We start from the raw sequence: 16,762 nt of genomic DNA, 5'->3' as shown, positions 1-16,762 counted from the left end.
AAAGAGTATTACTTTGCTGTAGGAAATGAAATGTGTGATGAATACAGAGAAGCAGGGAAAGATCTATGTGAACTGAGGCAAAGTAAATTAAACAAAGAAAACTATAAATATACACAGTAACAACAATGTAAATGAAAAGAAGAGCTACACATAAAGAAATCAACAGTAAATATAAAAAATTATGAGATCAAGCAGGACTTAAGAGATATGACAAGATATCCCTACCCTACCCCTTTGTGGAGGCCAGATGTCCATAGGTGTTACACACTACACATGTTTTTACATTTTTTCAATGTTGTGATTTTTTTTCTTCCCTAAAAAACACTATTTGTCACAGAAATGACTCTTGGGGAGGGAAGAAAAGAATACTTGGGAAAATCATGATGATATAAAAAATTTCAATAAAAACATTTAAAAGAAAAGATATCAAATCCAAAATATGTTTTTCCAATAGGAAGTCATTTAAAAGTCAAATTATTCTGATACATATAGAACCCATAAACACACAAAACTGTACTTTTAAAAAATTGTCAATTCTTACTTAACTGGTGACAGGCTAACAGAATTGTGGTTTATTCTCATCTTGCTTTCAACCTTATTGACAACTAAAATCCAGTCTTATTAAGTAGTTACTTGTTTCTTTGGGCGACTGACCTTTTTACTTTGAAACCTAAACACTTAACTGTCTTTCCCTACTCAAGAGAACATATGACAGAAGGTAAACTTTGATTTGATTTAATAATGGTTTACTCTTGGCATTGAATAGTTCGGAAGAAAGAGCAGACTGATTTCTAAGGTCTAGTCTAGGTTTAATAATCTATGACTTTATAAAAAAACATGAACAGAAAAGCAAAATGGGGAAGCGAGATAGTTTTCCATCTCTGTCTAAAGTGCTGTTATTTTGTTGAAGTGAATTTCTAGAACATCACATATACCCATATTCAGATGGAAATTCCACACATATTGAAAAGCCAAATGATTTTTAGATTATTTGCTATTTTTTACTATTTGTACCTTTGCTCCCAATTAATGAGAATAAGTTGAACCTACCCTATCAGTATTTCCTACAAATCAAGATTCAAAAGAAATAAAAAAATAATTCCAGTATAAAGGCTTAAAAGGAAAAAGAACCATGTTATTCTAAAAGAAATATCAGCAAATTTAATTTACACAAAACTTTTATGTTTTTGAAAATCAGAGTTAATCACAAACACGTTTCTTAATCATTATACACGAATTGTGCTGTCATAAATCTATTATTTTTTCTATTTATTAAAAAAACAAATACCATTGATGCAGATACATGTCTCAATATCCACAATGGTATATATGCTTGCATAAATATTTAAAGTCAGACCTTTGAATTTATAATGAAGTACTACTGCACCACTTTACAAAATAAGGTAATAGTAAATTTAGATGTATAACAAATAGAACTCTGTCCAGAATACTAATTTATGCTGTTGACATCCTAAAACCAAAAAAGTAATGATATCGTTCAGATTCCATCTAAACAAGGTTAATACATCTACTCCAGGGAGATCTTAATAAGGCTTGATGAAACCTTATTGCTAAAATTTTTAAATTATCCAACTGGCTTTGTAACTGAGGCACAAGCATAGCTTCTTGTCTGGCACATTTTTTTCTACTCTTATTCTAATGATACACATTCAATTACTACAGAAAAGAAAAGAATCAAATCAGAAACATCTGTAGTTTGCCATATAATTACTGGATCTTCCCCATGGAGACTGACCTTTTAACACAGATACTAGGACCCGAAAGGCTAAATGACAAAGGATATTCACATGGTTTAAATGTGTAACATGATTATAAGGAATTAAATAGACACTATCATTTTCAACCTTAGTTTATGTTAACATGAGCTTTTACTTTGTGATCTTATGTTTAATCTCTCTGCTCAGTATGTAGTAGCTGAATTTACTATTAGTGGGATGCACAAGCCACTGAAAGAGAATATTTTGATTACATAATAAGGTTAGATACTGTATTTGAGACTATTAGGCAACCATTACTTTTACCTGTAATAGGAATCTTTTCTACCAAGCTTTCTTCCTTGCTCTCATCTTCACATGCACTAGTGACTTCTGAAAAGGGAACAGACAACATGTTTCAAAGTCACACTGATCAGACTGGTTTTGTTTTCTTTTAAGACCCATTCCCTTTAATTTCTCACTTTCATTACCTCTTGTTTATTGATCTAAACTATCCATTACTGTTCTTAAACAGGAAACCTACTGTGAACTTTATAGTCAAATATTTCTACTCTGCTGTGAAGCTTCCATGGAAATATCCTAAGTTCTAACAGAATTTAAAACATAAAATAACCTATATCTCTCTTTCAACAGCAAAAGTGTCCATCTACCAAATATCTTGTAAATATTATGATTGGCTTAGATTAAAAGTACTAAAAATTAAAAGAGTAAAATTTGACCATTTACCGTAGGTAAAATGTACCACACCTAAACAATCTGACTCATTATTCTTTGATGAGAAATGTTCTGAAGTAATAACATAGTGCCTATAGAGAGCTGAAAAAAATTTTTTAGCATAGTAAAAAGAAGCAAGTTCAATTAATTGATACTTAAAATACTTCATGGTATTTTATGGAATTATTTCCACTTTTGTGTAATAATTCTGGCCACAAAAGATAAGTTTGCTAAGATTTTATAAACTGAAAATCTATTTCCTCCAGCAAATCAATTTTAGCAAAACTATGATCCAATATTTAGGTTTTGGAGGGGAAAAAGATATAGCACTGAATTAGGTGGCTATTTCCCTACACATGTACCAAGCTCTAATATTTCTTATTAGAACGAGAAGGGACATATTTATCATAAGGGAACGACAAAACTGAAATATGTATTCAATAAAATTAGAATGTTACTACTCTATAGTCTTCAATGTTTTATTTTATAAGTATACTTTGAGAAACTGGGTATTACATGAGTGCATTTTTGCTACGGACAGACCCTTTAACAATAGTTACCTTGTTCCCTTGTACCAACGCTGTCAAGCCATTGAGCATGTTTTGCTTCCTTTATTTCACTATTGTCATTCAGAATAGATGGCAAGCTGCAAGATGATTCATTACTGTGAATAGACGACCTATCTTCACACTCTTCTGCAAGGGCTTTTTTCAATAATGCGGTAGCCTACAGTATTAAAACACACACACACACATTTACACAAAGAAATAAAAATAAACTGCTGCCACATTCCCCTTGGTCTCTGTGATATATCAGTTAAAAATAATTTTGGGCTTGACATTTAACAAAAATTATCTTCACATCAAGTTAAAACTCTATTATTTCACATTTTTCTTCAATCCTGAAAACAATATACATTAACAATGAAAATCTTTTTTTTCTTTTTGAGAATGTATTTTCTATAACACATTGTATTATGCCATTTAAGTCAGAGAGTAGACTATCAATGTATTTATTATTTCTCAATCTGGACTGGTTTATTCTCCCTTGTGTGTGAACATGGTACCCTACCAACTCAAAAATATTTAAGTATGTACATATGTATGGGGCAGGGGGAAAGGAGGAGGAGGAAGGGAGAGGGAGAGGAGAGAGAAAAAGAGACACAGAGAGAATATGTTAGTTCATATCACTTTGGGTAGGAGACTTCTGTTAAATACTTTCTCCTTTCTTGGGATCAAGATGGTAAAAAGAAAATACCTTCTTAACTAAAAGCACTCAAGTCAGCACTGATTAGGCTGAGAAAGGCACCTGGGAGAAAAGTGATCAGATTCTCCTCCCCCACCCTTCAAAGACTGCCCCTTGAACTTTATAGATGTGACTCTTGCCTTGCAGAAAGGCTTCTCTGTAGAGGGGATGCACTGAGCAAAAGACTATTTACACCAAGTACTAATATGACCTCTATATAAGGTGTAAACATTTGTATACTTTCCTCTAAACTAACTTGAGCTATTTGAGAGCATTTATAAATTATCTTTCTTTCGAAGAGCTCTAAATGTAATTGTATATGTAATCTCTGGTTCTAGTGAGGTGGTAGGGAACAAGTTTAGTTAAACTCATTTTATAGATGGAAAACTCAGCTTTAAAGTCACATAGTCAATGGTAATGCTTGATTAGCACCCCTAGACCTTTGGTTAAGTCTTCACAACAAAATGAAAATACTCAGTTCATAAACGTTTTACTCATAAGTCAGTAGGTTACCATTTAATACATGATAACACTACTGAGTGATTGTTCCTCCCCTTCAATTTCATTCAGTCCGACTGGTATTTATCTGGTGCTTCACAGTTTGCAAAATCTTTTCACATATATTCTCACATTTGATATAACAAACCTGTGAAATAGGTAGTACAAGTGCTCTAGTTCTAGCCAAACTGGCCTACTGACAGTCCCATCTCTTCCTGTGTACCTTTACACAGGTTCTCCTCTATGCCTAGATCACTCTCCTCTTCATCTACACTTCTTGAAACAGTTATCTAATTTTTAAGCTTAGCAGAAGGGAAACCTCCTAAAGAAGCCACTCCTGAGCCCCTCTGAGTTAGTTCTTCCCTCTTGAAACTACGTTGTATTTATTTTGTAGATATAAGGTGTCCCAAAAGTCTCAGTGCAATTTTTAAGCTCCTGAAGTTATTCCCACACCACTGCTAGGTAGCAATCAGGGGAATCAATGAGAGGCAGCTGAGTGAGGCCCTAAATGAAGGGAAAGATTTCATAGAATCATTAAATTTCCCAAGTGGAAAGGCTGAGCTAGAAGGTATCTACAAAGTCTTCGTCTAATTTCTCATTATAGAAAAGAGCAACCTGAGTCCCAGAAGGTTAAATAACTTGTCAAAACTCACACAGATAGTAAGTATAGCAGCTGTGGTACAAGATAGAACACTGGGCCTGGAGTCAAGACTATCTAGGCTCAACTGTGGCCTTGCACACTTACTAGCTGAGTGACCCTGTTTGAGCAAGCCACTTAAAACCTCTGTTCACCTCAGTTTCCTCACCTGTAAAATGGGGATAATAATAGCACCAACCTCCAAGGATTGTTGTGAGAGCAAAAGGGATAATAATTTTAAAGTGCTTAGCACAGTGCCTGGCATTTAGCAAACCTATATAAATGTTAGCTAATATTGTTATTAAACAGCAGAAGTAGGATGTGGACCTGTAGCTCCCTCAGTCTACATTTATAATTCTTCCTACAGTACTGCATGGTTTCCTTAGAAGAAAGGGGAAGTATCAGCACACCTACAAAAGCTCCAACCTGACCTATTTTACAAAGTTGATGACTCTGAAAAACAGGTACTGGATTAAATAAAAACATAATAACATTATTAATTAGAGAAGCTTAATTAAGTTAAGGCTCTTATTAGAATAATGAGAACAAGTAATCCAGACACTGCCTTGGGCAGCAATACTAGTTCTGGCTAGCTAAGAATATCACCAATATCTTTTTATACTTGTATTTCAAAGGCATTGCTGTAGTTTATTGTTTACGTATTTACTTTTAATTGCATTATGGATCTTAATCATAGGTAAAGGTTTGTTCTGGATGGTCTAACTTCTCACTTGAGGACCTGAGAGCCCCATGTGGCCTCGAAGCCGCAGGTCCCCCACTCCTGATCTAAGACAATTCCAAAAGTCTCATGATGGAAAATGTTATCTGCATTCAGGAGTTTGAATGAAGATCGAAGCATAGTATTTTATCTCTCTTTTTTTCTTTCTTGAGGTTTTCCCCTTTTACTAGATTCTTCTTTCACAACATGACTAACATGGAAATATATAATATTGTACATGCACAGCCTATATCAGATTGCTTGCTGTCTTGGGGAGGAGGACAGGAGGGAGAAAAAAATCTGGAATTAGAAATCTTATAAAACTGAATGTTGAAAACTATCTTTACATGTAATCAGAAAAAATAAAATACTATTAGTGTGGGGGGGAAAGATTATTGGTAACTTTGGAGTGATTAGCTTTGGTTGAATGATGAGGTGGGAAGCCATACTGCAGAGGTAAGAGAAGTGTGAGAGGAAAGGAAGTAGAGACACCTATTTTGATCTAGACAATCTTCCTCAAGGAGTTTAATTACAAAAATAAGGAGAGATACAGGAAAATAGCTAACATAGATGGATCAAATGGACATTTTTAAAGGATGGGGGAAACATGGGAATGTTTGTAGGGAAAAATGAAACAGTTAATAGTTGGGGAGAGAGATTAAAAATAATGAGAATAGAGATGATAGAGGGGCAATCTGCTGGAAAAGAAGGGATGGATTGGATCATTTGTATACATAGAGAGTTTTGCCTTGGCAAGGAAAAGGGCCACCTTGTCCTGTGAGACAAGGTGAACAAAGAGATAGTGGCATACCTGAGAGATGTGAGATGAGGAGGAGATAAGAGGGAGCTCTTAGGAAATGGCCCTCAAATTTTTTTCATTGAAATATGAGGCAAGGTTCTCAGCTGAGAGAGTGGGTGGTGGTGGTAAAGGAGTTATAAAAGATTTGAGGAGGGATGAAAAGGTTGGAAAAACCACTGTGCTGAGTGGAATAATAAGTCACTTAGGGAAGTATAAACAGGTCGCCCTGCTGCAACGAGGGCCCATTTGAGACTATGTAACATAAATCTGTAGTCAATCCAGTCTTCATAGTTTTACTATTTTCTTCACCTTCATTCAGCAACACATGAGTAGTAGTGAAGGCAAATGGATGGTGGGAGTAATCCATGATTAAGGGTTGGCAGGACAAGATCAGTGACAGGTAGTTTATTAAGTGTGGTGTGAGTGTGTGTGTGTGTGTGTGTGTGTGTGTGAGAGAGAGAGAGAGAGAGGAGAGAGAGAGAGAGAGAGAGAGAGGGAGAGAGAGAGAGAGAGAGAGAGAGAGAGAGAGAGAGAGAGAGAGAGACAAGAGACAGAGAGAGAGAAAGACAGAGACATGGCTGGACCTGTCCTTCAGGAAGATCAGTTTGGCAGTTGAGTGGAGGTTAGACTGAAGTAAGGAAAAAACTTGACGCAGATAGAACCAGCATGCTATTGCAAGGAGGGGAGGAGATATGGCTTGTAATGGGGTAGTAGAATGACAATAATAGAATGAACAATATAATCATTAAGTAAACAGTTATAATTACAAAAAAGGGTTTGGAACAATATTATATTTCACTGTGAAAATTCATTATACTATTCAGTGAGGTAGGATTCATTTAGCGGGGAATGGATAATTAAATCTTTGCTCTGTTCAATTTTGGTAAATATGTTGTAGCACATTGTAATTTCTTATATGAACAAAAATAACTGCCTAAAACCCTAGACTTTCCTAAAACACTGTAACTTTCTAGAGAGTTCACAAAATCAATGGATCATAGAGTCAGAGCTAGAAGGGACCTGAGAAGTAATACTTTTAACCCCCTTATTTTACAGATAAGGAAACAAGTCCAGCATGGCTTAGTTAACTTACCCAAGGTTCACAAAACTTATAACAAATGTCAGTCAGGATTTGAACATGGGTCATACAGCTTCAAATCCTGTATTTTCTTCACATTTCAACTCCTGACAATCTTCTTTACCAAAGCACCAAAAATAACTTTAAGTGTACAATTTTACCTATAATACTTAATCTGGGAGTATACCAGGTCATTTCCAAGGCCTGTTATTTCTTAGCATTGACTACAATTATAATTTTAAATTTAATATTTATATTTCTTCTCAAAATAGGTGTGAGTACTTCTAAAATTTCAAGGACACCTGGAGTTTTCTGTATTTTATAACACTAAGATCTGCACTTTTTTGGGGAAAAAGACATTGGTTTTCAACTTAACTCTCAGATTTGTTTCAAAGAATTTCAACATAATAATTTTAATCAATTACTTTTTAAAGATTGGGTAAACTTTTCTGGATTCCAGTAGTCCTGCATTGTTTACTTCCCAGTTTCTCAAACTATGGCAACATTTGTTTTGTTGGGTTTTTTGCCCCTTTTCCAAATAAAATTCTGATTTTGTTTCAGTTGGATTTAGAATTTGGTACCCTGAAAGAAAAGCATGAATCCAAATCCGTATTTCCCACATCTAAATAAGATAATTAGAAAACCATGTTCTTTGGGTTGCAAGGTTTTCAAAGCCAAAACATAAAGCATAGGTTTTTATCATCCCCCTACCTACTTGTAAATTTTTGAGGTGAATTTATTGATACTTTTATTTTTATATAACCAGAATTTCTCTCAGTATTCCTCTCTCTCTCTCTCTCCTCTCTCTCCTCTCTCTCTCTCTCTCTCTCTCTCTCTCCTCCCTCTCTTTTTCTCTTCCTCCTCCTCCTCTCTCTCTCTCTCATCAAGAGCCATACTACACTGTAATTTTTTTAAAGAAAAAGATAAAAATCAGCAAAACTGATTAATATACTAGGCAAATCTGAAAATATATGCAGTGTTCCACACCCATGGATCTCCTATCTCAGCAAAAGAACGGGCTAGGGGAGGTGTCAATTCATATCATTAGAGCCATGATTTTTCTTTGCCTAATTTTCCAACATCCAATTTTGATTTTTTATGTTGTTATTCTTTCCATTTATATTGTTTTAGTCAATGTGTATATTGCTTTTTTTATTCTGCTTACTTACACAAGTCCATCTGGCTTCCCATGTTTCTCTGTGTTCATGATTTCTTACAGTATAGCCGATTATGTCAATACACCAATTTATTTAGCCACTTCCCAATAGAGGAGCATCTACTTTGTTTTCAGGGTTTAAACTGTTTGGTTTTTTTTCGTAATTCTTACCACCACATAAAATGCTGCTGCTTTAAATATTGTGGTATATAAGGAATGTCATTCTTACAATGACTCCTTGGATTTCCAAAATGGTAGTATTGATTCACAGATCCACTAACAATGTTTTAGTATGCCAATTTCCCTTCAACTTCCCCCGCCCCAAATGATTATTCCTATCTTTTGCCATCTTTGCCAATCTACATGAAGTGAGATGAAATCTCAGGGTTGTTTTGTGTTTTATTTCTCTCATTTTCAGTCATCTGGTATATTTTTCTTATGGCTGTTAACAGCTTTCAATTCATTTGGGATTTGTTTTTTCATATTCTTTGCTCATTTATCTATTAGGAAAATGCTTCTTGGTCTTATATCTGGAAGTTATCTATAAACATATCATATAAATTTGACACAAAGTTTTTTTTTCCCCTCATTTGAGCACTTCTCTTATCTATGGTACATTAATTTTGTTTATGTAGAAGTTTTTCAGTTCATGTAATCAGTCATCTATTTTATCCTTATAATTGCCTCTATTCCTTGTTTAAGATTATGTTCACCACTCATCGTTCTCATCTGCTTCTCTCCTCTTTTTATAGTACATTTTTAATTTATTGTGTAGAATGTTGTTTCAGATGTTAGTCTAAACCTAATTTCTTCTAGATTGCTTTCCAGTTTCATGAAACGAAGAGTTCTTTCCGATAGTTTATGGTTTCCAGTTTATTGAGCACTGGATTATTGAGTTGCATTGTTTTTGATTCTCCTTTGTCTAGTCTATTCCTTTGATCTACTCCACTTCTTTATACCAAATACAAAACAGTTTTGATGACTTCTACTTCTTAATCTGAAGTCTGTAAACAATATGCCTCTTTTATCTCTAACCTTTTTCATTACTTCTTGACAGTCTAAGCTCTTTTTGTTCTCCAAATGAATTTTATTATTATTTACTGAGTTCTATAAAGTATCCCTTTGATAGCTCTATTAGCATATTATTAAAACTGCAAATTACTTTGCAGTATTGTCATTCTTATTATATTGGGCATGAATTCAGACACAAGCACTAAATATTCCTCCACTATTTAATCTGTCCTTTATCTTTTTTTTTTCAGGAGCAGTTGGTAATTGAATGCGAGTATTTTGTATGCTTTGCTAGACTAATCTCCAAAAAACTTTATGAATTTTCTAGTTATTTGGTATGGGGTTTCTTTTTCATTGCCTCCTGGTTTTGTATTATTACATAGAAATGCTGGTAGTTCTTGGTAGCCTACAATTTGTGTGTAGCTACTGTCTTAAATAGCAATTTGCAAATATCTATGATTTTCTAAATAAATCATCGTGTAATTAGTCAATAGGTACAGTTTCTGTCTTTTCATCACCCATTTTTTCACTTAATTGCTATTGCTAGCATTTCTAGAACTACATCAAACAGATAGAATGAGCATCCTTGCTTTACTCCTCTATTTATGGGAAAAGCTTCTAGTGTATCTCCCTTGAATGAAATGCTTGATTTTAATTTTATATTTTTATAATGGTTTAAAAAATATCCCTTAATATCTATACTTTGGATGTTTTTTTTGTAGCATAGAGAAAAGTTGTATTTTGTCAAAGATGTTTTCTTCATTTACTGAAATAATCATGTGGTTTTGGATCTTTTTAATGTAATTATGTTACTGCTTTCTAATGCTGAATCATTCTTGAATCCCCGGCATACGTCTAACTTGATCATAATGATGATTTCTCGGAAGAATGGTGATAGTCTGCTTGACCAGGTTTTATTTAAAATTTTGAGTTTATATTCATCATGGGCCATTGTTCTCCTTCTTTGCTTTATCCTTCCATAGTTTAGGATTTAAGACTTGTGTTGTTTTCATAAAATGAGTTTGATAGGGTCCTTCCTAACGTTTGGGGGAATATTTTGTGTAGTACTGTTACTATATTATTCTTTAAAGTTTCACATAAATCTCTTATGAATTCATTAGGAACATGAGATTTTCCTTGGTAGTTTCTTATACAGCTACTTCTATCTACTTTTTTGAAATTAGACTATTCAAGCTCTCCATTTGGCCCATCTCTTAGTTAGATATTCCATAATTTTAAGGTATTCCTCCCCATTTTTCTTGTATTCTGTATTTGTTAGCATATATTGTGCATAGGAAATTCCTGATAATTTTTAAATCTGATTTTGTTGTGATTTCTTCTAGTTTACTTGATTTTCAGTCAGGTTATCTAAAGGTTTATCATTTTGCTAGTTTTTTTCAAAAAATTAGGTTTTAATTTTGGTTATCATTGCTATATTCTGTTTGGTTTACAATTTATCTACTTCTCTACTAATTTTTAGTGTCTCCTTTTTTGAGCTTATGTTGGGTTTGTAAATTTTCTTCACCTTCTAACCTTTTAATGGTGTCTATTCATTCATTAATTTTGTGTTTTTTATTTCTTCATGTATTGTTTAGATATGCAGTTTTTCCATAACAATTGCTTTGGCTGCATCCTAGAAATTTTGGTATATTGTGTTAATCACTATAATTTTCTTTCACATAATTATTCATTTTTCTATGATTTGTTATTGACCCCCTTATTATTTAGGATTTTATTATTGTCCTCCATTTGGGTTATGTCTTTTGTTTGTGCTTCTTCAACTGGTCTACTGCATTAACTGTACTATGGTCTATAAGAATGTATTCAGGATTTCTGACTTTCACTTTAGTATTTCTAACTTTTTTTCAAATTTCAGATATCTCTATGCCCTAACACGTGGTCAATTTTTGTCAAAATTCTATGTGGGCTAAGGAATATATATTCTTTTGAAGTCCCATTTAGAAGATCCATAAGTCTTTTAAAACCTAATTTCCCCCAGAAATTGGTTGAATTCTTTATAAATTTTTAGGTTTGTCAAAAATCGAGATATTGAATTCTCCTGTTATTACTTTATTACTGTCATATCTTCTTATAATTCAATAAATTCTTTTGGTTATGACTGTAAACGGTTAAGGCATTTGGAGCACATAAATTTAATACTGATATTGGTTTGTTGTCCATAGATCCTTTCAGCATAAATGACTTTTCTTGTTTATGCTAAGAATTTTTGTTTTTGGCTGGAGCATGATTGCAACTATGTTTTGAAGAGTGTACCTGATACATGGAAAATCTTTTCTAGTCTCTCATTTTCATCTGGTGAATGTTTTACTTTGTAGATGTATTTCTTATAAGCAGCACATTGTGGGAGTTTTGTTATCTTATCCAATCTGTCAGTCTTTTTCCTTGATTGTATTGCTCAATCCATTTACATTTAAAGTTTTAAGGTTCTATTTTCTGCATTTGACTCTAATTATTTTTTTCTGAATTAGAGATTTTTTGGTTCCTCTTTAAAAACAATATTTTGTCTCTCTAGTTACTTTTTGCTTAATCTACTTTAAAGGAAACTCCCCAGGTGTTCTCTTCCCCTCACCTCAAGTCCCCTATTTTCTGTTTGATAGCCATTTCTCTGAGTGAGGCTGACGACTTTGCATCCCTGATGATGAGCACCATTTTATTCCTGTCCACCTCATGATTTTTTTTCCTATTTGCATGAAAATGTTCTCTTTGAGTCCATGCCCTCCTACTCTTCCAGATGCTAGCTGCTTCCCAGGAACTCTGATTCCAATTTCTGAAGGTGACATGCTATCTAGGAGGCCACAACACGTCTCTCAGAGGTAGTGGTCTCTCTGAATAATGCTAGCTATTAGGCCCCCACTGTCACTGTAGAATGTCTTTCTCTCTCCATGGGAGTCTTCTTCAGCGGAACCCCCCTTCCCCCCCGCTATTGTTTGAATTGAGAGTTCTCCTTTTCTTTCCTGTTTCATTATTTCCTTGCTACCTTCACCCATTTTCCCACAGCCCCTTCTTCCCCTAAGAATTCTTTCCCCCTTAATTGTTTACCAGTGACATGATTGAGTACATCATACATTCTCCTTGTATTATTCCTATCTTTCCCCTTTTACATATCCTCTCACCCTGCAATTTTAGTTCCATACCAAAAACAAACAACAGCAAAACCCAACCATTGATTCACTGGTAGGTGGTAACGGTGTGAGGTTTAGTTCCTGGTGTTTCAGGTCCTGTTCTACTACCTTTTCAGTATATGACTTCCACTATCTCCTTTTTCTCCTTGTGTATTTTAAGAGAGAAATTGCTTCATGGTCTCTATGTTGTATTTTGTTGTTGTTTCTTTTAGCCTCATAGGTCTCTTTCTAGGCTTTTAAAACATTTTCTGTGTATAATTTATCTTGTTCCTTATCCTTTCCTTAGTAGCCTACTTAGTTCTTGTGTTTTGGTTGTCTGGGATACCTGCACAGCAAATAATCTGCTCATGTTTGTATTTTTTTATTTTTATTTTTTATGTTTGTATTTTTATAAATTAGAATGCTTCAAATGTATTTCTTTTATTGAAACTTCTTTTTATCATATTTGTTCACTGATGACTATTCTCAGGTTGGCCAGTTTTGTCACCTTGGTTTGTATCTTGAACTTCTTTGCTCTTCAGAACACATTAATTCATTTCCCTTCTTTGATTTCTGTGGGTGCAGAATAGTTTATGTTATTTGAATTTCCTTTATATTTGAAAAGTTTTTCTCCTGTTCACTTTCAGAATTTGTTCTTTGTCATTGGAAAGTTAAATTTAACCACTATGTGTCCTTGGAATTTGCAACATAAGGTTTTTTTGAGTTGTAGATTCTTTTGACTGGTGTTTTCTTTCTCCATTCAGAAGTTCTGGGCCATTTTCTTGAATTATTTCCTGTATTAAAGTATTTAGGTTTTTTGACTTGTGTATTTTTGGGAGACCTATGACCCTTAAGGATTCTCTATGCATTCTGTCTTCAGGGTGAATGTTTTGCTTGTATAGATATTATGTTTTCTTTTAACAATCCACTTCAGTCCTTTTTGGATCCTGAGTCTATCACCCAAAGTGTTAGCTATCTCTCCTAGCTTTATACCATTTGCAGACTTAGGAAGCATGCCATCTATGCTTTCTCCAATCATTAATAAAAATATTAGATAGCAAAGGACCAAGCATAGATCTTAGGGACTGTATTAGAGATCACCTACCAAGTAGACCACGTGCTCAAAACTGAAACTATGATCTCATTGATGTGGACATTTCTTCCAGTGGTACAGACAGCAAAATATCTATTCCTTCCCATTCCATGCGTCCATTCCTCCCACAAGAAGGTCATAATATGTTCAAGGCCTTCTTTCATTTTTCCTTGATATGGAAGAGGGTATCAGTGGAAACCTATGGGCTCATTTACTGATTCGTTCTTGCTTTTCCCTCATAGCTAATGCTCTTTCTTCTGATAATATATCTCCTTGATAACATCCTTACTCTAGTGCTTATTCACAGCACTGAATTTTTGGTGTTTTCTGTTGTATGATTGTGATGATGATGATGATGATGATGATGATGATTTTGAGACAGGATCTTGCCCAGGCTGGAACTGCAATATCCACTCAATTTGCTTCATTACTGATCAGTACAGAGCTTTGACTTGCTCTATTTCTGACCTGAGCCAGTTCTCCTTTCCTTAGGCAGCCTGTTGGTCCTTGCTCCCAGGGACTTTTCATCCTGCCACTAGACTAAGTGATCCACTAGTCTCAGCCTCCCCAGTATCAGGAATTATGGATATGTGTCATCATGCCCAGCCATAATTCTCTGTTAAATATTGTAGTTTATCACCTACACCATGTGCCCCTAAATGAGCTCTAAAGATTTCATCTTTAATTCTGTATGGATTGTAATTTCTATGACTCCACTACACAAAAGCATTGTTAGGAGAAGTCTGGGGTCACTACAGTTTATGGACTCCACTCTTCTTAAAAAAAACTGGAAATGCCTTTCTTCACACCTATATCACTTCTGTATCCCACAGTCTTTTAGAGATTACTAACAATGGTTCAACAACCACATTATCTCAATTCTTTCAGTTCCCTAGTAAGTTGTGACTCAAACTCATCAGGGCTGCTAAATGTTCTCTTACTATTTTCCCTTCATGAGCTGGGGATCACCTTCCTATTAACTATTATCATTCCATGTTTTCCACTTCAAAGATCATTCTTCTTGGCAAGAAAATGAGAAGCAAAATAAAAGTTAAGGAGTTTTGTCTTCTCTTGGCATCTGTTGACATGATCTTAACTATCCCAAGCAATGGTTTATCCTTTCCCTAATCATCCTCTTTCCCCCATTTTAGTTACCCCTACTCCTACTGGTTTTTTTCATAGTGTGGCTTTAATTCTTAGGACATTTTTCCAGTAAATAAAAACAAACTGTATATACAAAGTAAATGTGCAGTTTTGTGAAGGAAAATGTAGCCAATATAATGTTATAGACAATATTATTGAGTTGCTTTAAGGAAATTTCATATCAAGGAAAATAAATATTAATTCTAAAGAATTCGAGAAATACTTTTACACCCCCAAGAGTATTAGGAATACATGAAAACAGATGGAAACTTTTTCAATGCACTGAACCAAAAAGTTTCAGTTATGTATTTAGTGTCCTTAATACTTAAATATGTGGTAGTGGGGTAGCAGGAATGTTATCTTGCTTTATGGACTTTTTAGTACAGCCCAGTGCCTCTGATACTGCCTTGAAAATAAGGCATTACACATCAAAGAGATTTAATTTCAGGAATAAACTAAAACAAAATCTCAGTGATAGCAAAGACTACTATCAAATGAAAGCCAATGCAATTGGATGAACCTTTGTTTTTACTACTTCATAAAATACAATCAAATGTTCCTTTAGAATCCCCAAATCAGGATGGCCAAATGAGTTCTAATATTATGGAAATATAGCAGTTAAATAAACAATTAAGTAAATAGGTTAAAGTTAATGTTCAAATAAAGGATTAAAAAAATCAAATTAGAATTTGTATTGCTGGCAAGAGAAATTCTCTGATTTATTACTCCAGTCAAATGAAACTTACAAATAATTCTGAAAATCAAGCTACTTACTGGTATTAGTTAGTAGGTATTGAATTAATCTCTTTGTTAGGGTAAAAAACCTAAATTACTGCCTTCTGTTGATTATCTCCAATTTATCTTATATCTTTTTTGTACAGAGACATTTTCATATTGTCTTAGATACTCATTGAGTGTGAGCTCCTTGAGAACAGGGATTATCTTTTGTCCTTTCTTATTATCTCCAGTGCCTCATACAGTGCCTGGAACATAGCAGGTATTTAGTAAATGCTTAATGATTGCTGATTAGTGATAATTTTTAAAAAACATTGTTATTAAGAACTCCCTATATAATTACAAGGAAATAAAACTATTATCTTACCCTCTGTATGTTAAGGACTATAAAGAAAGCAACCATCTTAAATAAAAACTTTTTAATTTATAGGAGTTCTAAATTACTTTTTGAAATTATAGAAGCATACAGCATACTACTTAATAGTTTATAGATTTAAAAAAAATTATTAACTTCACCTAATACACAAGAATACTAGAATATAGCATGACATGCTATTAAGTAGCATATTTATTCACATGAGACATGCTATAAGCCAATAATTCATAGGAAACAAAGAAATATATCCTGGATAAACATAATTATCTCTTTTTCTACCACAGTTTAAAGCAAATGGAAAAGCTTAAGAAAGAAAACAGGCATCCGCTATCATTTAGAAATGACATCCTTTTATGTAGTGAGCTACTTTATATGTAATAAACAAAAATTCAAATACATAGACTGAACTTAAAAATTGTCATAATTTGGTTTAGCAGGTATTACAATATTTTTAGGGAAAAGATAAAATGATCACTATGACAAGCTATTAATCTACAGAGAATAAGAGGTTACATTGAGCTTCAAAGAGATTCTGATTAATTTTTCCTTGTTTCTCTACTGAATATTAATGATATATGTATCAAGAAGGGTATAAAAGCGAAACATGACTGAAAATACTAAAAAAAAAACTAACATATATCTTCAGGGACCAAATAGTTATCATTCCCCCAACTGTCTGTAAATTGAGACCTGGTATTTCC

The 16,762-nt window shown here is 33.8% G+C and overlaps 1 protein-coding gene across 1 annotated transcript in view; it reads right to left on the bottom strand.

Moving 5' to 3' along the window:
- The window catches only part of KIZ (kizuna centrosomal protein), a 228,942-nt gene that overhangs the window by 37,352 nt on the left and 174,828 nt on the right, over window positions 1-16,762 (bottom strand). Inside the window, 2 exon segments of the mRNA XM_036751962.1 lie at window positions 2,043-2,108; window positions 3,011-3,176. Coding sequence (XP_036607857.1) covers window positions 2,043-2,108; window positions 3,011-3,176 — 232 coding nt within the window.

This window comes from Trichosurus vulpecula, chromosome 3 (assembly GCF_011100635.1).
Source record: "Trichosurus vulpecula isolate mTriVul1 chromosome 3, mTriVul1.pri, whole genome shotgun sequence".
NCBI classification, from domain to species: domain Eukaryota; kingdom Metazoa; phylum Chordata; class Mammalia; order Diprotodontia; family Phalangeridae; genus Trichosurus; species Trichosurus vulpecula.
The sequence above is the reverse complement of the archived record's forward strand: the minus strand, read 5'-3'. Positions and strand labels throughout refer to the sequence as shown.